Raw genomic sequence first — 22,544 nt, 5'->3', positions numbered from 1 at the left:
GGTTCAGGCTGTTTGGTCATTTGATCAATTTTTAACTTTGACTGTGCGAGCTGTTTTTTTTTTTTTCCTGTCAACTTTATTTCACGTTTTTATGTTCTCCTTTCTAAATGTATGTCACTGCGTAAGCATAAACATAATTTATTGTGTACTGCTTTTACCCGTGTGTGTACACACAAGGGCCGTCAACAATGATGTATTTGTACATTAAAGCATGTTTTTTAAAAAAAAAAAATGTATATACACAAGACAGTTCACAAAACATCTGTCCATCTCTGATGAGAGACACATTCAAGTGAAGTCATGTGACTGTGGCAACTTCTTTTTCAACATCTCAGCCGTGTGTCTGTTTTATACCAAAGACAGCATTTGCCCTTTGACTTGTAGTTACCTGATCTACATCACAACTAACGAGCAGCAGCTCAGATCAGTGTTTATCATTGTCGGCCGATCAGAAAGGCCGGTGTGGACGGCTAGCTGGAGGGCCTGGGATGTCTTTCACAAGTATTGGTCATGATTAGTGTTGGGACAGTAATCATTCTGGACATTAATGAATGTTTGCCTCAATTATTAATGAAAGTAATTATGGTGGTCTCACTATATTTATTGAATTTTGACATGAAAATAAAAAATAAAAAGCTCTTTACTTTGTATATATTAGCATTGTAACTGGAGTCATCTTTCAGATATGTCTTCATCATAGTGTCCCAAATCTACTCATGACATAACGGACAGCGTCTGACAGCCTGGGATTATGTCCTGTTGTATATACACTTAATATAACTAAATATAAAATAGACACCTTTCACTATTTGCCAGAGATTATATAAGTAGAAAATAACACATGACACAACAGGGCATGCTGTTAGAGGACAATAATAAACACTGGGGTGATACATTACCGACAAAAAGTGGATTATTTTCTTATAAAGTGGGTGAAGTCTTTCCCTTAGCATCATCGTCTCTTTTATTTCTCTCTTAAGTGAATTAGACATAATAATACAGCTTGTCCTGTAACTAAGGAGCTGAGAAGACTTTTATATTTCGGAAAACTTATTGTCCATTAAGTCACGCTGACACCTGAGACTAATTCCTTAAAGGCAAAATAAAAGTTATCTTTTCCTTTGTTAAATAACAGTGATTAAAATAAAAAAAAAAAAATTCTGTTAATAATCGATAACATGAAGCATCTGCCATAAAGGATTCTGTGTAAGAGTTGTTACCATAGAAACAGAGACCTTTTAGAACAACATATAATATTAAAAAATATGATTTAAATATATTATACAGTCAAATATAAATATTACATGGACCATATATTTATGAGGGACAGAACTATAGTCAGAGTTGCTGTTGTAGAAAATGCTGTCTGAACAGCGCAGTGATTATATTTACATACAACATACATGCATACAACGTTATATCATTTTACTTCATGTGTCTCTCATAATTGTATATGATTGTATATAATTATCATTTGTCCTGAAATGATCTGCAGCAGCCTTCCCAACAAAAGTCTACGTGTGGAGATTATGAGCTACTTTACAAGCCCTGAATGCCTGAAAGCCTGAGTCTCATGCAGCCATGGAGCATTTCATTACACTCCGCTGCTACAGACCTGTCCCTCACAGTTCAATAAAAAAAACTAACTTACACAAAGAATTGCTCCTTTTCTATTTAGATAGAGGAATCATTTTATTTTAGATTTACAAATTAAACAGGTACTGATATGTACAACAGATTTAATTATACACAGATTCTGTGGGTCTAAAAAGTCTACACACCTCTCATAAAATTACAAGTTACAGTGATGTAAGAAATGAAGCCAGTTTAATCGTCACATCTTTACCACCTTAAATGTGATATAGAAATGAACTAAGAAAAAAAAGACAACCTAGTATACACACCATAACTAATACTTTGTTAAAACACATTCTGCTTGTAATACAGCACTCAGTCTTTTTCAAGCAAGTGGCTACAAATGTCACACATCTCTTCCAAATCTAACTGCGAAGTCTGGGTTCCAACTGTGCCATTCCACTGATGTGAATTTGTGTTTTGGGTCATTATCATGCTGGAAGGTGATATTTTTCTTCATCTTCCACTGTCTAATAGAAGCCTGAAAGTTTTGTGTTTTAGACGTACACATGATTCCTGTTGTCTTGACTATAGCCACATGGCATGATGCTACCATCACTATGCTTCAACATATATGGTGTTCTTTAGGACTCTTAGGCAGAATTATGGCCAGAATGTTCTACCATGGCCCTATCAGCACATTTGGCACATGATAATGGCATAATTTATGCAGGCTTATTTATTTATTTATTTATTCATTCATTGTTTAGGAGAAAATACATCCATCTAGCAGCCAGCAAGTCTATATGCAAAGACTTTGAGAGAGTGTTGTCGCCTGCAGTCAGCGACTAGCAGTAGCCAGATATTCCTGCAGCTCCTGTAATGTTGCCGGTCTCTCAAGTTTGAGGGTAAATCAGAATTACTCACTTAATTAATTAACATTTTTAGTTAATGATTCATAAGTTACACGCTCCATTATAAGAAAGTGTGCACACTTATGTAACCGTGTGAACTGAATTGTTTTATCTATATATATTTTCAGCTAAATTATATCTCACTTGAATTTTCACTTCACGTTTGTTGGTATCACATTAAAGATGGAAAATCTTTATCACATTAAACATTAAAGATGGAAAAAATTTGAGACGATTTGTATTGGGTTCATTTTTTAACAACACAAAACAACTGTGCTTGTAAAAGGGGTGTGTAGACTTTTTATATCTGCTGTATACCTCTAAAATGAGAAGGGAGTTAATACCTCAGAAACAATATTAATGCTTGATTGTATATACAATGTGTTTGCAGATATCATAAAACTAAACAAACAAGTTGTCCACTTTATTTGAGATATATGTGAAGAGGAATGTAGGTTTCAGTTAAAAGTCGCTGCTTTGCTGCTGTGCAGATGAGTATACTGCATAGCTCGAGTGCAGCTCTGCGCCCATGGGGACATGGAGACTGCATGAATCTGCTTTTCCTTCTACACACTGGACTCTGTTATCCTAAAACACAGATATAAAAACATAGACATGAATTTCAGTTAGTTAAATAAGGCAGTGCTTCAAAAACACATGATGATAACTGTTTGTATAAACACTGTATGAACGGGTAACGCTGTTCGAATGCTGCATGCGGTGGCAGCTCAGCAGTGAGGGCAAACATTTAAACATTCACTATATATTCATAAAGTCCAAATTCACCACTTTAATTTAAAATTCTATTGAAATACTAATTAAAATGTTTGACTAACCAACAATCTTTAAAAATGTTTTTGAGAGGTAAAAGCAATGTGTTGCTCAGTGGCAGGACAGTTTATCTCTATATAGATGTTATATTCCTTTGCTCAAATCTGAGTAATAGTAATAGCTCATAGGTTTATTGAGGTAAGAACCACGCTGCCCCATGCTCGCTCGATGAATGTTTTCAGTGGAAGAGGAGCACCAGAAAAGATAACAGAGATGCCGGGTTCTTGTATTGTTTTTTACACCGAATCGGGCTTGATTAAAAACACTGCAATGCTCTTCTTTTAAAGCAATTAGTATAAGATCTGTAGTGAACACAGCTGAACAAAAAATACCAGCTGCTAGACAGTATGCTAGACGACTGTAAGTTGCAAACCATGTACAGGTCTGAAAATCACCAATATGATATATTGCTTACTTTTCTGCACCTATATGCAGCTCTTTATACAGAATAATGTACGAAAGCTCTAAAATGAAGTGTAAGAATTAAGGTTAATCAGAGTGTATTTGATTGTTATGCTAAACTTACCTTAGCATGCAAAAAATAAAAAATAAACCATCTTTGAAAAGAACTACAGTGAAGGTCGCCGTCTTTCATTTAAATACATGTATTATGTATAAGTTTACCTCAAAAGATTGACACCAAAAACACTGCTCTGTGTTTTCTATCGTTATTAGTCATTAGGGAAAAAAGGGGGGGATTTAAGTACCTGGACCTCGCTTTCAGACATTCCATTAATTACTTGGACAATGGCTCAACTTTAGAAGCAGAATTTTCAATTTTAAAACCAGGACAAAAAAAACAGGGAGATGGAGAAAGAGAAAAACGAACGCGTATGTATTCAGCTCCTTCATGCTATACTGGCACTTAAATCCTACAGACCTTCCATAAAAAAAGACTCAAGGTTATGTACGATTGAAAACCCCCACAAACAACCACTTCAGAAATCCATTTAGAGTCAGTGCAGGAGCATCTAATTCAAACATGTTGTTCTGTTAAAATGGTCGCGTTCTGTCTTCAAAAACTCTCCTTCTTCCCACTCATGTTGATCTGGCCTCTTTGTAAAAGCGATTAAACTCTCATCTTCTGAAGTGAAGACACTATTACAGGAGACCAAATGCTTAGTTCAAACAGGCAGTTAGACACAAAAAATGACCTTTTGTTGTCAGAAATGTTTGGCTGCTGGGGTAATAATACACCAACTTGCTCTGATGAGGATGATGATGGAGTGTATGCCTCATGCGAATCCATCTTTCTTGTCAATATCTCTGAACATTCAAGATATTCAGATGAGAAAGCATTAAAATCCTGCAATACATTTTTCCCTAATTAACCAATGGACTTTCCTCCCGCGGTGAAGCTGCAGAGGAGCGATGGCCATTTTGTGAAACATAGAGATGTGCAATTATGTTGAAATAAAAAGAAATGTGCAAATACTTCGAGTTGCCTTTGGAGAAATTCAGCCCTTTAAAATGAGAGATGGGTATATCCAAGGTCAGAGCTTCATTGTGTCTCATCCAGTTGAATCCAAGCAGATTCAATGGTTGAGTGTTTCTTTGTTGGCTGACAATGGCAGCGTGGTCTTCAGACACAGCATGTTTGATAAATCGGCTTCATAATGTCACTCAAGGTCACCTCAGGTAGCCTTGAGGGCCAAGTGTGTGTTTTTACCAATGGGAATAAGATGTTCTGCCTCCCTTTACAATCACACAGGTCTAAATTTTACCCAAATCCTGATGCCAACGCACACAGACTTTATGAACACACATAAATATATAGATTGATTAAAAAAAAAACACAAACGCAAAGTACAGCAGAATATAAGTAGAATATAAACCCTGGAAATTCCATATAGACACCCATGTGGTGTAGGTGTGTGTAGAGTGTAAGCAGCAGGTAAGGATGTGTGTGTAGAACATAAGCCACATCTCCAGTGAAGCCGGTCATCCTTGAATTGTGACCCAATGATGCAAAGCTCAGAGAGAAAAATGAAGCAGAAAAAAAGCTGATGCAGAGAGAGAATCACAGATCAAACAAAATAAACAAGCCAATCACCCCAAAGCCCCTCAGATTCTGTCTCATATACATCCACACTGGAATGGAAACACCAGCTGGAGAGCTTTGGATGCTCAGACACTCATGACAAACTGTCAAGTTACAAAGCTGAAGAAAAATCAGAAGGACACATTAGAAAGTGTTAAATTTTTAAATAGTGCATTTACTGACGAATGAAAAGAATGCTGGCAGGTAGCTCCAAAAAAGACATTTTCACATTCATAGATGTGTATTTCACCCCAAGTACAGTATGCACATTTTCTATCAAGGTTAATGAGGAGCTGAATTTGGACTAGGTGCTGTCCTTGATTTATTCTTTTTTGCTAAACTAATCCACTGAGCTCGTTTTTATCTGCTGTGAGGTACCTCAAACATATTTCTTAAACCAGGCATTTCACACACACTTAACAGAGGACAATGACAGATACACACGGCAATTTGAGGATATCTCAAAGGATAGCAACAAAGCTTAAAAGCCAACTAAATGCAGAAGATGAGAAGAACAAGGAAGTTTCTTGCTACTTTTATTTACACTGGTTTAAACAAAAAAAAGTGTTGAGAAACACTTGGCACTTTCTCCTTGTCTTTTTTCTTTGATAAACAGCTGTTCATAACCACCAGATAGGAAATAAGCACTTATTTAGTCTGCCAGTATCTCCTTGGAGACTGTGCGGTGGTGGCGTCCCAACTGCAGCTACTTGATATCAGAGGCCTGTGTGAGCCAAGTGAACATGACACACTCAGAAAAAAAATGAGCCACATCACATGGGCTGGAGCTCTGGACCATCAAAGGGAATGAGAATAGAGCTCCAGGGACCTGCATCTGTTCCAGCATGCTGAGGCTGGATCTCATCACCTGCTGAGAGAACAGGCCAAGCCTGTCAAGCTGTCATTGACCTGTAGCAAGCTTGGCCACCCCCTCCTGACACTGATTTGCTTGAGAGTGTGCACGTAATGTGTGTGTACTTGACAGGAGGTCTCATGTCTTGACTTCGTAGCATTTGAGTGTGTGAATTTATGTGTATGTGTATGAATGTTAAGGATAAATGATTGGCTGCTAGAGAGTTCAGTGATGACTTTAAATGACTGCATCAGAAATTAGCCTTTTTACAATGACTCACACTTGCTCAGTAAAAAGTGCAGCAGGATAATATCTCTCTGAGACCTGGAATAATAACAAGGCAATTAATCAGAACCAAAGTTCTATCCTAAATCTATTTCTCCTCTAATGACCATTGCTTTCTGTAGAATAGAAATGTGGTCTACACTCTTCCCCATCAAATAATGTCTCAAAATCATATCTGTTGTTCTTCCAAAACCATAACCCAAGTCTTCCCTTGAAAGCTACTGCTCAACTGATGTAGCTTCATCTATTATCAAAGACAGCAAAAGCCACTACTGATATTATGCAGTTTTACTCCTTATGATGAAGCCTGAAGTTGAGGAAGAGAATTCTGATCCATGAATGTAAGACATAGAAAGAGCAAGGCCAGAAGTCTGCAGCTACAGCAGGTGAATTAGATCAATACTTTTTCACAGACAGAAAAAGACAGACTTCTTCAATGTGAAAAAAAAGCTTCTGGCAATAAGTAGTGTAAGCTACCAAGACTGAGAGAAAATTTTGCCTGGACTAAACACTCTAGTCTAAATCTAATGCACTTTTAAAGCTCTGAGCAAACATTGGCATCACTTGGCAAAGAAAAAGTTAAAGATCAGATAAACTGAGAAAGACTGTAAATTTATTGTGTTGTGTAGCAATTAAGGTCATGAATCATGTAATTATTCTATCAGGCATATTTTACAGTGGTGGAGTGGGCAGCAATGCCGCCTCACAGCTCCAAGGTCTTTCATTCGATCAGCCCTTTAAAATGAGATAAGGGTGTATGCACAGATGATTCGATCTGTGTCTTTGCTGAGTTTCTGTGTACGTTCTCCCCATGTCCACTTGTGTGTACTCTTCTAGTTCCTTCCATTTCCCATGCTGGAAGGTAGGCTACTCTAAATTGCCAGTAGGTGTGAATGAGTGTGTTAATGGTGTGTGTACATGGTGCACTGGAATTGACTGTGTGTGTGTGTGTGTGCGTGTGTGTGAGAGAGAGAGAGAGAGAGAGAGAGAGAAAATATTCAGAAATATACTATTTACCGTGGATAAAAAGGTTTATCTGTCCCTTTTAAAATGTCAGGTTGATGTAAACTAGGTAGCGCTAAACTAGGTAGCTCTTATCACCTAAAGAACACCATGTCCTTAATGAAGCATGGTGTAGGTTGCATCATGCTGTGGTGCCACCTCATGCTCCTGTGCTGAGGAAACCAGCAGCATGGGTTCAAGTCTGCTTGTGTTGTGTCTATATTCTGCTTTGTTCTGTTTATTTACTTTGCCACATGTGTTTGTTTTGATTCATGCCATGTCTTTGCCTCCGACTTGTTATTGGTTATGGCCCAATTGTGTCATGATTGTTTTCACCTGTTTTCAGTTTTCATCCTTGATTTGCTCGTTTATCAGCGGTGTTTTCTGATTAACTCTCTGAACCCAACTTTTTTTTTTTTTGTTTCCTGTTTCTTGTTTCAAGATTAACCCTGTTTCCTGTTCTAACTCAGTGGTTATTCATGTATAGTCCTTTGATAATTTGTTTCTGTTCCCGGTTTTCCATGTTTTGCCCTAGCCTGTCAGTCTGTTTGCTGATGGCCCAACCTCTGCCTGTTCATTGAATTCAGACTTTGCCTTACATTTTGGATTGTATGCCATTGTGTTTATTAAAGACTGCTCCACCTGCACTTGGATCCGCCTCCTCCCACTGTTTCCTCTCCTCACACATGACAGAGGTAGCAACACCACTGATCAGTGACAGCTGCTTTTCTTCAGTTGGGACTGGGGCTCTAGTCAAGTTAGAGGGAATATGGATAACTCCAAATACCAATCTATTTCAGAACAAAACCTGCAGGCATCTGTTAGACGGCTGAAGATGAAAAACACAAAGCAAATCCAAGTAAATAAAAGAATGTCTTCAGAAGAAGAAGATCAATATTTTGGAATGGCTCTGTCAATGCTCTGATCTAAATTCTATCAAAACTCTGTGTAATGACTTAAATAGGGCTGTGCAGAGATGATCCTCTTGCAATTTGATATATCTGGAGTAGATTTGCAAAGAAGAATAGAATAAAATAAACTGCCAAATTTACCAGACATTTACCCAAACAGACTGCTGTACTGTACTGTGAGTGTGTTAACAAAATATGGCTTAAGGAGTGACCGTACTTATGTAACAAGGTAATATAAGTTTTTTTCTTTTTTATTTCCCCTAAAACATTTCTATTCATTTTTTTCTTGAGTCTTTGGTAGTTGCAATATCAAATTAATTTGCAATTTTATCATAGGTGTGTAGACTTTTTATATCCACTATATGAATAATGTGTGTCTCAGAGGAGAATCTTCAATGAGCTGAAAGAATACTGCTATTTTCTCATCATGGATAGGTTTCATTAGAATCCCTTTAATCATGATTTCATTTATCTTGTAAAATACTGCATATGTTTGAGCTTTTTGTGCAGAAAAAGGATGTTAAGCTACTGCTACTTATATCATTTACATACTTTTCATTCACACGAAACCATTCAGTGAGCCCACGTGGCCATGTGCGAGCCAAAGAGGGCACTCCCCTCAGGAGAAAAATGTTTCATAACAGGATGAAGGTGATCAGTCAGAGAAACTTAGTACCGATATGCAGCGAGTCATCCCTTTAAGGTGACATGTAGAACCACACAATGCCACAAAATGCCTCCCACACAGCAGAACAGAACAAGAGTAGAGCCACACATGCACATGGCTGGAATATTGTAATGAATGTCCATATCACTTTTTTTCCACATCTTTGTAGCCTGTGGTGTTTACCACTGAACTCTCAAATGTACAGCACATTGATTACTTACTACTTGAGGTTCAAAACTATGACATGCTTTTCTGTTCACCATTAATGAAAAGAGTGGTCATTACATTACATTACATTAGACTTCATGTCAGCTGAAACCTGTCTTGCCTTTTATATCATCTTGTCTCCCTCATCAACAAGCCATTTCCACCCTCAGGCCTACTGCTCTATGGACCATACATTTCCCATGTTAAATCAATTGATCCACTTCATTTCCGAAGGTCATTTCAGAGTATTTTAAATAGCTAAGAGACTTTGAACATGAATGAAAAGCTTGGGGTAGCCTTCCACAAGCATCTTACAACACTTTGCTCTGAAGAAAACTCAGAACCTGACTCAGTCCGTCCTTGCCCAGGAATGTCTTTTCAGTTCTGTCCACAAATTTTCTTTGGGATTCAGGTCAGTGCTTTGCGACGGCTACTCCAGTACTTTAAACCATGTCTTTAAGCCGTTTTTGACAACTTTTGATGTGTGTTCAGAATCATTGTCTTGCTGGAAGACCCAGTTGTGGCCAAGTTCAAACTTTCTGGCTAATGTCTGGAGGTTTCGTTTTAGTATTTCTAGATAATCACTCGTCCATTATGCCATCTGGAGTTCATCAGTACTTTTCTCAGCAAAACATCTCCACAACATGATGCTGCCACCCCATGCATCACCCTTTTTCCATAATGACCAAACAGTTCATTCAGTTATATTAGTTTCATCTGACCAGAGAACACTCCTCCAGAAGGATGGTCATCAGCTGTTTTTTATGCCAGTTTGGGAGTAAAGCTTCTCACTTGTGCAACAGCCTAGTGGGCAGGCCATGCTGATGTAGGACTTTCTTAACTCTGGATTCATGATGCCTCTCAGCTTTCTTCCTCCAAAGTTCAAAGTTTTCCTGGTACTTCAGATTAACCTTTTGGACCAAAGTCCTTAGGAGTGTATCTCTATGGAAGTCCACAATTTTTTCGTGGCATTTGGAGAAAATAGGAAAATATGATGCGCTGTTTCTAATGCTGGAAGCTTCTGAAAGTTATTGACCAACTGGAATTCTGAAAAGCTGAGATAAATATGTCTCTAATCGATTGTTTCAAAATTACCTCTGATGGTAACATGAGTTAAAAACTGACACTGAATATAAAGAATTTCTAACTCCACACATTTCCTCATACCATCAGAAGTCATTTAAAAAATAGCATTTATTCAAATTTCATTTCACCTGATTTATACAATATATTGCATATAGTATATAGTGTGATTTGTATAGTGTATAGTATATGAACACTGCCATAAAGCAGCCTCAAATGATTCCAGATATAGATTTCAATTTGTCCAATTTGTTAGCTTTAAAAAGAGCTAAAAATCTGAATACAAAAACAGATATGAATATTTTAAGCACTAAACAGTTACATTTAAAGAAGTATTTGCATCATTTCAACTAGCAACATAAACAAGTTATTATTATTATTATTATTTTAAAAAGAGCAGAGGCCTCATAGAGAAAGTAAATCTATTTTAGCACCATATCATGCCGTGCCAGTCCACTGTTAAGATTTGTTTCTTATTACTAAACTAAAGAAAAGGAGATTCACTGAGATAATTACAGGTCATAAGTAATAAAACTGAACGAGGAAAAAAGGTTAATTGAGGTGAACATTAATGCGACGTATGAAAGCAGGAAACCACAAGATCAAGTTCTCTTCTTTCTGAGAAAAATGAGGGAATGGTATTATTCAGCAGCTTTGTACTCTTATGCAGGCAGCTAAGGAAGAGTGTAGCGCACAAAGCAGCACATTAATGAAGTGCAAATATTTCAGACGAAAAGCTTGTTGAAGTGAAATTGACTAATGTCCTTAACCTCATATTACAGGTTTTATGGAAGGGGCATGATGGAAGGTTTAGACTCTTAAGTTTTGGTTTGTTCACATTTAGTACAGTTTAGACAACAAGATAGCGATAAAACAATCCTTTGAAATTTACTATTTGTCATTTAATAAAAGGTGACAGCTGTCACACAATCACGTCATCTTTGTCATGTCACACTTCTCCCTAGATGCTGACTTAGACTAATGGCATGTGTAATAGCCGAGAGGTCACATCCAGGTTGGTCTCCTGCAGATCTAATGGATATATCTCAGGCTCATTTGGAGGTAAACAGGAAAATGCTTGCAGGAAGGAAGTTCTCTCTCTTTTTTTTCACCAAGTGCCATAGACTGCTGTATATGCTGGACACAGCTTATGTTTTTGATAAGCACCAAAAATTGAGTCACAGCAGAGAGTTTTAGGAGAATACAGTGGCGACAGTAACTGCTGTAAGGCTACATCTTTATACAGCAGCATCGAGTGGAATTACTCAAATGCAAGTTTTACTAAGGATTTATAATCTACTCAGCCTCTATAATCTACTCACTATAAAAAACTTAATTCAACAGAATTTTATTTTATGTAAAAAACAATATATATTTAATCAATATGTAGTGAGATGATGGGAACACCAGACATCAATATTACCAACACACGTTCGTATTCATTTCCATTATGCAAATGCCAATACAAAATATGGATATAAATTTTTATTATTTATTGATTATACTGTGAGATACACATCAAATTACTTTAACTACACAGAAATGTGGGGGTCACTTGATCTCTTTACTATGCTGAGTGTCACCAGCTTTAAAACACTGAGTTTGAGGTCAACAGACGGCCTGTAGGAAGTGATTTCATGAGTGAAAAGATGTCAGCTTGTTTTCCTTTTTTCCTTTCCTGTTGTGCTCTGATAGCGACTTCCTCTCTAGTGGGAGTGGAAGTGGGGTGTTGCTCTCCAATCCACCCACGGCACAGGCGGAAATGTCCATCATACACACACCACTATTTCAATGGTTCAGAGGTGAAAGGGGTGGAGCCAGGGCAGAGGAGCAGCTCTATATAGCATTCTGCATGAATGATTAATCAACATTCAGTCACCAGGATGAGTGTTTCCTTCCTAGCTTTTTTATCTCTCACATATTTCAGACCCATTCACAAAACACACACAGGCTGCCAAGAGCACAGTGACCTGCACTAGTGGGTTAGTGTTGATCACAACGGATGAGTAGTTAGCAAACACAGTTTTGAACGGTAAAAATATCAAAAGGAGATGCTCGTCTTGTTTTCTCTGAGCGCATTATGTCCTGAATGAATACAATCCAGCATAATGGATTATTTCCAGCATAAGCCCTGATTGTTAGTGATGTTCTGATAAATAAAAGCTATGTCAACCTTGCAATGATTAAAGGTACACATAACACGCTCATTTAAAGGTGCCTGAATGGGCTCAGAAGTGAGTTCTGGTGGTCTGTCCTTCTTCCTGCTATAACTTTTGGCTTCAGGTGGCTGCTGCAGTGTGACATAAGTTGTTCACCATTTTCTTCCTCTCCTCGTTGAAAGATTAGTAGAAGCAAGTGTCCTGTCAGTGATGGCCCCAAGTCACAGGAAATAACATCAGTGGCTGGCCGCGTCTAACGAGGATGTGAGACGCCCCGATGGCACATTAACGACCGGCCTCAGACGGCCAGCCGCATCTCCAGAACAAAAGAAAGCGCAGCTGCTTTGATGAGAATTGGTTTAAATGGGAGAATAGCAATAACAATAACATGGGCACCACTTCAAAGAAATCGAGAGCTGTGAGCTTGCTACACTTTGTTTTTTAAAGCCTTTGCCATTTTCCTTTATAAAATTGTGTACTTTCAGTAGATCTTGTGTGAATGCTTAAGAAGTGAGTTTTGCACATAGGATCATTCTGTTGTCAATTAACAAAACAGAGCAACCTGTTGTGAGAGATGACTGCAGGTTAAAGCGTCACAGCAGACAAAAGTCAAAAGCTGAGTATCTGAAGAGGCAGAAATGCACATTTCATTCAAGAGAATCTATCCTTCCCTGTCTCTTCCCGTCGTCTGAATGAGATGGCCTCTCGTGTGGCTGGGCAGTGAGTATGACAACACGCTGCAGGTGTGAAAAAAATTTGTGCAGCACCTCCGCTGCTGAGTAACATGCGTGCGAATCAGGAGATCTCTATGCAAGAGAGAGGTTGTGTGTGTGTGTGTTTGTGTGCGTGTGTGTGTGTGTGTGTGTGTATGTGTGCAAGTGGGAGAGAGAAGTCCTGTGGCTGACAGCAGGTCCCTTGTCAGGATATGTAACCGCACACTGCCAAAACAGGAAGCTCACAACTCCCTCAGTGACTGACACACCCTGGCTCGCTGGTGGAAGTCCACACAGAATCCATGCTGGACTGCGAGATCTCATTAAATGTCTCAGCAGAGTAGTTTGGCCTTCTCCCCCACTTTAAACAACAAAAATTAAAGACAAGTGTTCTGTCGACGTCTTCAGAATCTCTTCAGAATCAGTAATTAATATTCTAATCAATGTCTTTTTTTTTTTTTACTAATAACTTGTTATTAATACAAATCACAAAACATACACGACCAGCAATCCAGATCAAATTAGGTTCCATGAATGTGTTTGTTTGGCAGAACTAGGTTGTCTTTTCTATTTTCTGAGTGGATTTGAAAGGAAAAAAAATTCTGAAGGACACAGAAGGCCTAAATTATAAGAGTATGAGGTACTCTGTGTCAAATGGAATCAATATGTTGAAATTTCAGCACATGAGAGATTTAAAAGGATGAAAACACCAAACATCGCAGGACATGCCTGGTGTTTTGCGGGACTTTGGCACAGCTGAGAATGATCAGTAGTTGTGTGTCTTGGGATCTGTCGCTCTGTGCTACAACAACGATTAGTGCAGATCGTTTGTGCATGTTCCAGTGAGTATCATTCAACCCCAGACCCCACCTCAATTTCTTCGCCCTGCCTCTACTCCCTCGGGACTCCTGTGACCTTGCTCATGGAGAGAAGTTCCCCATCTCTGATTGATTCACACCTCTTGAAATCCAGTGATTTTTAATATAATTCCAACAGAAAAGTAAACAGTATATACTTAGGTATTGTTCTGTGATTACAAGTCAATGTCTAGTAGATGGGGACCTCGGAAAAATGCTGTAAGATGAAGTCTGTAATAAGAAACTCAGTGTAGTTCAGTTTAAACTGAGCTAGTTAGATGCAGTGAGGACTCACTAAGGAAGCGTTTCTTATGCTTGCCACCAGAGGGCCTTTGACATTCATTTTGCTTTTTAATGAAAGCACAATGCAGTAACAAAACAGATTTAAATTATTAACCTGTTGGCTATGTATGAATATTTTGCTGCTTAAAAGCTACAGATTAAACCGCAAGTGAATAAAGGTAAGCAATAAAATGAAGGCTTACCTGTCTGGTCATGTGAGTATCACTAGTCAGACAGCTGAGATCTTCTTTCAGGCTGTCATGGATACAAGGGATGGAGAAATGCCCTGTGGAGTATGACAAGGTCACATGATAAGTCAGTGAGGTGGTCAGAAGTCTGAATGACACACACACACACACACACACACACACAGCAAAGCCTGTACTCAGGTCCACAACAACAATAACCAGCATATGTTTAGAAGATGACAGGTTCCTACACAGACACAAGATCATTTAATCAAAAGTTTTGCTAATGATATACTAAGCCGGATATTCATTCATTCCTTCATCTTCAGAAACAGCTTGATTCTGGTCAGGGTTCCAGTGAATCCCAGAATAACTCTGTGTCGAGGCAGGAGGATTTTGGTTTGGTGCTGTGAGGAAGCGACATTGTGTAAATCCTAAAATCAACACTCAGTGGCAGAACTTGCAACAAAACAGAAGTATTTCTACTGCTTGGAAGCCTTCTGATCATATAATAGTAACAAATTACAGGCTTTCTCTGAAAAGCCCATCAGCTATAGAGAAGCCTTCCAGTTAGTGTTCAGGACTCAATAGTTTAGACAACTATTAGGTTAAAAAGCTTCATGAGCACAAAGAATTATAGTAAAACGAGATGTTTTGATGCTGTACTCTGCACACTGTATTGGGGATATAAATCTACATCCAGATTTCTGTCAACCTTCGAGACACTGTCTATTTTTTTTTAAAGTGAATCAAATGGCTTAATAGCATAAATTGTTCAGATTTGTGTTGATTTTTTTCAAAAAGTCTTCCCTAATACTGTAGAGATCAGCAGATCGTTGTTTCCCACTGCTGAGAGCTGTGTCCCAAACTGGTAGGGTTCTCTGGGTTCACATAAATCTATCACATCTCTGAGGGCTCGCTGGAATGTATATTGTGGCTAAGTGAGATGTACAGTCCATGCTAGTCAGATGTCATGTTGAGTTAAGAACAACAGAAGCTTTCAGTTCTGGCTGAATAAAACTCGCTTTCTGTTGCTTATACACTTCTTGGCAGATTCAACAGAGTCAGGGTGACCGATACTACTGGCATTGATGATGCTTGCTCCAGTTCCACCAGTGCTCAAGGTTAGTCTGGGTAATTTCTGATGGTAACACTGAGCTCTGTTTCTTCTTATTCGTTCTCACTGGTGTGGATAGAATGGATTTGCACTAATCACACTGTTATGTAAACTTGGGTTACCTTGAGAGACATTCCTATTTTATGATTTTAAAAAATAAAGAATAAGTACAATAAACTATGGGTAGAGCTGCGTGGTGGGGTTTTTGCTTTTCTGTGTAATATGGTGCTACTCAGAGCAGTCATCAAATTCCTGGAATTATGGTCATATATACGCTTGAAAAACCTGATTTTATCTGATTTAACATGACATCAGTGATAATAATTATGAAAGACTCAAGGCTTTGATTCAAGGCTTGAAAACCTGAGACTTATTAAATTTGATATAGCCATTCTGATATAGTGTTAAACATGACACCAGAAGAACAAATTAAGGATATGTTCAATCCAATTAATAGGGTTTCAAAGCTCTAAAAGTTTAAAAAGCACTAGGAAATATAATATAATTGAGGTTTGTTTTCATTTATTTTATAATTACATTTAATTGCACATATATTTTTGAAGGTGGTGGACAATAATAACTATCAATAAAAATAATCAATTATACCATAATCAGGATAGGTGGCAAAATTTGATACATTTATAGATATACAAAAAACTGTCTCTAAATATTAAAAATTGAAAATAAGTATTATTGGGCCTTGTTTATTAATCTGGATAAATTGTTAGTATGAGTATTCACACAAAAGAAATTTGGTATTCATGAAAATCAAAACAAAAAAAAATTGTATTTGTGCTCCTGAGTATGTGTAAATTTATGCATAAGACGACTATCTAATGAAAACCTCAGTGGATCTGCTTCAATCCATATAATTTGCATGCAATTTTCTATACGTTACACCGCCTAGTTTAAATAGCTTATGTATTTCAAATATAGACACATTTAGGAAACATTTTGTAAATCATATATATCATGTTAACCACATTAAATAAGAAAATATAAATTAAAAGAAAGAAAGAAAGAAAGAAAGAAAGAAAGAAAGAAAGAAAGAAAGAAAGTAAGAAAGAAAGAAAGAAAGAAAGAAAGAAAGAAAGAAAGAAAGAAAGAAAGCCAAGATAGATCCATAAATATGCCTAATCATTCAATGAAGAAGAACGCCATCTAATAAAAGTATTCAATCTAAAGTTAATCTACAAGTCGGTTTATATGTTATGGTCTCTTTTAATGCTGTGCAACACTTTAGTAAAGCCAGAACTAAGAGCACTGACTGATCTGCTATGTCTCAAGCTGAGAAGCGCAGTATACACCCTAGTGTGCTGCGTGCCAGCATCAAGCTTCCTGTGACACATGCTTTCTATGACACATACTTCTAAAAGCATATTTTCAAAAGCCACCTGACCTTCACACCCATATATGGTTCTTCCCCAAACTGCTGCTACACACATTTTTATAGAATGTCTGTATGCTGTTGCATTATAATTTCCCTTCACTGGAACTAAGAGGCTCAAACCCTGTTCCAGCATGACAATGCCCCTGTGCACAAAGCACAGAGCTCCATGAAGACATGGTGTGTTAAGGTTGATGTGGAAAAACTCGAATGTCCTGTACAGAGCCCTGACTCTGACTCAACTCTACTGAACACCTGTGGGATAAACTAGAACTCTGACTGAACCCCAGACCTCCTCACTCTTACAACATCAGTGTCTGATCTCACTAAAGCTCTTGTAGCTGAAAGGGCAAATCTCTGAATTTCTCTGTTTGGATATTATTCCTCTTATACGACAGTGATAGTTTATTTACTTTAATTTAGTTTAGTTTATTAATTACACATTATATATTTTCAATAGTTATATTTAATATAATGTGGACTACTGTGTTGGAGAAACTTACTGACATTTACAATGTGCTGAAACTCAACAATGCGGTGGTGAAATTACTGTAAAATAGTAAAAATAACATTGGCAAGTAATATAATAATATTATATATTATATGTAATATATAATATTGTAAAATATCAAGGAAAATTATTCAAATATTTTTTCGAATGTGCTTGAAAATTCCTGTTTATGTCTAAATTTATATTTTCATGCTGTCAAATCCTGGGCTCTTTGACATGCCAATGCCGTGTCGGAATTAATGTTCTCCTGAGCAGGGCTGGGACAAAACTGCCAGAACCCATTTAGTGTGTTGCCATGAACTGGCTGCCAATCAGAAGTATCTTCACTGCTCTCTGTCTCATCTACATGAGGTGAGAAGGAGGGATGAGTGTGAGGGAGGAGGAGATGTCCAAAGTGGAAAGGTCAGTGGATTCAAGGAGTCCATAACTCAGAGGTGGCAGGTCTCTGATGATTATGCGTATATGGGAGCGTCCATGAGAAGCAGACCACGAGACTTTTCTTAAGATGTACATTTATACCTTAATCCAGTATAAAAAAAAGTTTATCTTATAAACAGTATACTTAAAGTGTTAAATTGTCAAGAAAATACCACTTTAAAGTCACAGTACACTGAAAGGCGCTCCCATCTATATGTTACCTTTTACGTTGAATGAGTCTTAAAAACTAGTCATCAAAATAAGCTTTTAAATGTATATGAACAATAACTAGATTCTTGAAAGTGCAAAGCATCAAACTGATGAAACCAGCAAAATTCTTTTAAAATGACAACTGTAATCCAAGAAACTGTGCTGTCTTTTTTTCTTGAAGAAAAGTTAAAACAAAACTTGGGTCAGGAAGTTTTTACTTTTTGGAAAAATGTGGCCATGTTTCTTGGCCAGCCCACTCTCATTCGCACACTGAGACAAGCCAGACACTGCAGGATAATCACAGTCTAATAGGAGAGAATATTGAAAGCAGCGGCTCAACAACTGGATCTGCTTTCCTACCCCTCTTTCCTTCTTCTCTTCTAAAATGTTAGCACATGGCTGCATGAGATATAGATAATTTTATGACATGGTTTTGATAATAAACCATTATAAAAACAAGAAACATGTTGCCTAGCAATCAGTTGCTGTTTGCTTTGGAGGCTTCTCGAATGCAGAGGGAACCTGCATCTTTAAGAATGTTACAAAGATTGTGAAGCGTCCAGTGGCAACACGATGTAACAGGAAAATACAACTGTCACAGTCACAGCTGTTTTTGCAACTCACACCTTTACTGGCAGGAACAACAAAAATCGAGATCTAAAATCCAGCCAAAACAGGCTTTCACTGAAAAGCCTATCTTTTCAGAAACACACACAGAGAATCTGGCACACGAGGAAACACACCTGGTGACTCTACTGGCATGCTTTGTTGTTGCTGTTGTTGTTGTTGTTGTTTCATATTATGAAGTTGTAAGGCTGCTCCCTCTCAGGTGTCCTATTTGCCATACATGGATATTGGATGCTGAATGTAATACATGTCCACATACCAGCCCCTTTCTGATGATTTCCCGCACCTGCACATCTGCTGCTGTTTTAATTAATACTCGAAGGAGGTTCATTGGGACTAATCAAAAGCATTGTGACTTCGTTAAAACGAAAGTCAGTTCGTCTCATGATTGGGACGAGAGAGTTTGCTACAAAGACATTACTTAATCACCCCTTGTTCCACTAAACAAGGTAAACGATCAATGTAAGTGGAAATGCAGAACACGGGTTGGTCTTGTTTTCTGAAATATTGATACTGTGGTGTTTTTATAAGGCCACAATTAATTACCCACTGTGGAGCGTAGTGTGATTTCCATGCTGGCCTGAGCTTTGCTGCGTTTCTTTTTCATATTTGGCTCCTTGCCGAGCTGTGCTGCAACGCCCTTGCTGATTTATGGGCGACGGCTGACCTCTGAGACCGTAACACAGTGATGGGTGACTGGCTCTCAACGGTAAGCTACTGGCACTTGACAAAGTGCCGGGAGCAGAATGAATTTACTTCTCTTTTCCTCAATCATCAACAGGCATGGCGGCTTGCTGCCCTGACCTCCGTCTCATCCTGACTGCTATAACAAGATCTCCTATCTTGGGCAGGAGAGCGAGACACTGGGGAGAGAGAGAGAGAGAGAGAGAGAGAGGTGGGGGTGCTTGAAAAATTTACTGTCACATCTACTTTCCAATGAGCTCCAGTGAGCACTTCTTTCACCTTCAGGTTGCTTTGGTAGTCCAGGGTGAGGGAGAAAAGGCATGGAGTGAGAGAGAGAGAGGCGGGCAGAGATAGAGCAGGGATTGGGTCAGTACCGACACCATGGAACATGCAAAATACAATTAAAACTTTTTTTAGGATCCAGTTTTCCTTAGCTTATAACCATGGGCACCGCTTGTATGCCTTTGGAAGTCTGTTTGCCTTCAACACCAGGATAACACCTTAAAGCCAGTTCAATTTAATAACCAATAAATCTCCATGAGCAATGAAATTTTACTTCCATGGCTGATGATGGCCACCAATCACAAAATCTGTGTGTATGAGTGTTTGGGAGAGATTATTAAAAAGATATCTTAAACCACAACAAATATGTACTAACTGGCATAGTTCTTTTTCTTTTTTTTTTTCATTTAATTGATGCACACTTCGAGTTTAATGCAGCAATCCATGTGGTTTTATAGTTGTTACAATAGCAAGGGGTGGGACTGTAAATTCAGATGGTACAAATGCATAATTTTCTAAAGTAGGGTTTTAAATTATCCCACAGTGTAAATGTTGGCCCACTGCCGCAGCTAAGAGATGGCGGGTTATAATTGAAAATAAAAAAGCCATTTAAAAGACATTCAATAAGCCAGTGGGAAATTGATCAGGCTATAAAAGCTGTCCTCTCAGGGATGGGAGATGAGTACAGAGGCTGAGCAGGAGGCAGTGGCCTGATTTTGACACAGCAGTCCGGCAGTCTTTACAGACTGCCCTCCATACAAACCCACATAATACCAAAAGAGAAGAACACTCTCCAACCGAATTAAAAATATTTTTAAATATGCATTTTCATCAAATCCCATTCTATATTATTAAGGCAGGATCAATTCAAAGCTCATTATGAAAATGGATTCTCTGGTTTGTTACATTTGCAACAAGGTCACCACACGAATCAAACCATGAGAGAGAAAAAAAGGGAAGTAAAAAAAATATTCTGCCACTGCTTCTTTAACTTTCAATTCTCCTAAGCATCCCTGCTTCACAGCCTCTGGCTATTGCCTTTCTCAATCTGTCCCTTGGGACACAGGAGTTATGGGCCCTGTCGATTGAAGAGAAAGGGATGTTATTCCCTTGTCACCCCTCAGCCGCTCCTCCACCAGCACCTGCCCTGATCTATGGCCGCCATGTTGGGTGACAAGTGTCTCGATGCGCCATTGGTTTTAGCCCATAACCCCCACCCTCAAAACTTGGACCACCTTCTTCAACCTGCCAGACCCCCTCATCAACCATTCATATTTCCTCCATCGCTGCACTGAGCCTCGGCGAGCTGGAATGTAACACTCTGCTTTAGATAAGGTCACCCCTCACAGTACAGGAGCCATGGAGTGAAAACTGTGATCAGGCATTGGGACTGACACTGAGCCAAAGCATTTATGAACCAAATGAACTCAAGTCTCCATCCTCAACAGACTTAACAACAATCAATATAATGAATTCAGAATTGTCTCTGATGATCATACTCAAGTTCCTGTGAACACAATTAGCACTTTATAGTATCTAAAATTTAACTGAATTTACCTAGACTTACTGGATTTGTCAGATGCATCCCAAGAACCAAACTTATAAATGCATATAAAGCTCAGAGTGAACAGCAGTATATTTTTCCCCAGTTTTCTACATATTTTATTCCTGTCTAATTCTCATCCACCAGCCAGCTTTCCCCACCATATGTCAGCTACCAATGGGTAGGAAGACACCCAACCAAATCTTTTCAAACTGCTGCTCATGCTGCATCACAGGGCAGTGTAACTCACTTAGAGGAAAGTGCTATCTGCCCTCATTCAAGAGTTCACAGACAACCACAATAGTGTCATTGTGAAAGACAGAGGAGAGAAAATTCTGCTCTCGTGGTCTTTTGGCCATGTTTGGTCGACACTTCGCCAGAATTGAAATTTGTAACCTCTGGACAAATGAGGGAAAGCTTTTCTGTTGCACCAAATTTCTAAATAGATGTCTCAGATTTTAACAACTCCCCAAGCAACTTGCTGTTAGACATGCTCCTTGACTCTGCCTGGGCAGATTTCACTAAAGGCTGAATCTTGAAAACATTTCATCTCAAATATAAATACACATGAGCACATGAGAAGGGAGTTCAGTCCTTTCAGGCTGACATCTGTCAACAATTAAGGAGAAGGCTGGTGAGATAGAGGATAGCCACTGCCTACCAAAAATCCAAGATGAGAAGTTAACTTGGACATATCATAAACCTGCCTTTCGTCCTGTCACAGTCAGCCTAAGGGTGTGACTGAACACACCAGCGTACTCTGATGTACAACAAATCTACATGCCACAAAAAAAGCGACTGTAATGGTGGAGATGCCAGGTGGCAGTGTTGTACCCTTCAGTGGCAGCAGACTTGGCTACTGGCAATTTGACTGAATAAATAGACTGATTCATAAATAAATAAATGCCTCTAACGGATGGGGGACTACACAGAGCTGCAATCCATCATGGATCCTATTATCATACATGGCAGTGCCCTATGTATAAAGAAGCGAGCCAGAAGCAGAAACAAATGTTTTTACATTATGAACTTCATGATCTTGGAATTTGAAATTCATCAGACTTGTGAATTCTTTTGAAACTCTTGATCTACCATTTTTAAACTAGTTTTAATACTAGTGTTTTTTTTTTCTCAGAGAATTTGTGAAATACAGAAAGCACATCTCCATGGTGAGCGAGGAATAGGAGAGGAATGTAAA

The 22,544-nt window shown here is 38.4% G+C and overlaps 1 protein-coding gene across 2 annotated transcripts in view; it reads right to left on the bottom strand.

Moving 5' to 3' along the window:
* Positions 1-1,331: 1,331 nt before the first annotated feature.
* LOC131360440 (adhesion G-protein coupled receptor D2) overlaps positions 1,332-22,544 on the bottom strand; it is a 58,866-nt gene continuing 37,653 nt past the window's right edge. For both annotated transcript variants that reach the window (XM_058400920.1, XM_058400921.1), the window contains exons 24-25: positions 14,584-14,666; positions 1,332-3,077 (exon numbers count right to left, since the gene is read on the bottom strand). In XM_058400920.1, the coding sequence (XP_058256903.1) occupies positions 2,952-3,077; positions 14,584-14,666 (209 nt within the window). In that variant the 3' untranslated portion in view covers positions 1,332-2,951. The remainder of the gene's footprint in view (positions 3,078-14,583; positions 14,667-22,544) is intronic.

Source organism: Hemibagrus wyckioides, linkage group LG10, assembly GCF_019097595.1.
Source record: "Hemibagrus wyckioides isolate EC202008001 linkage group LG10, SWU_Hwy_1.0, whole genome shotgun sequence".
NCBI classification, from domain to species: domain Eukaryota; kingdom Metazoa; phylum Chordata; class Actinopteri; order Siluriformes; family Bagridae; genus Hemibagrus; species Hemibagrus wyckioides.
Note: the sequence above shows the minus strand (reverse complement) of the source record. Positions and strands in the feature narration are given on the sequence as shown.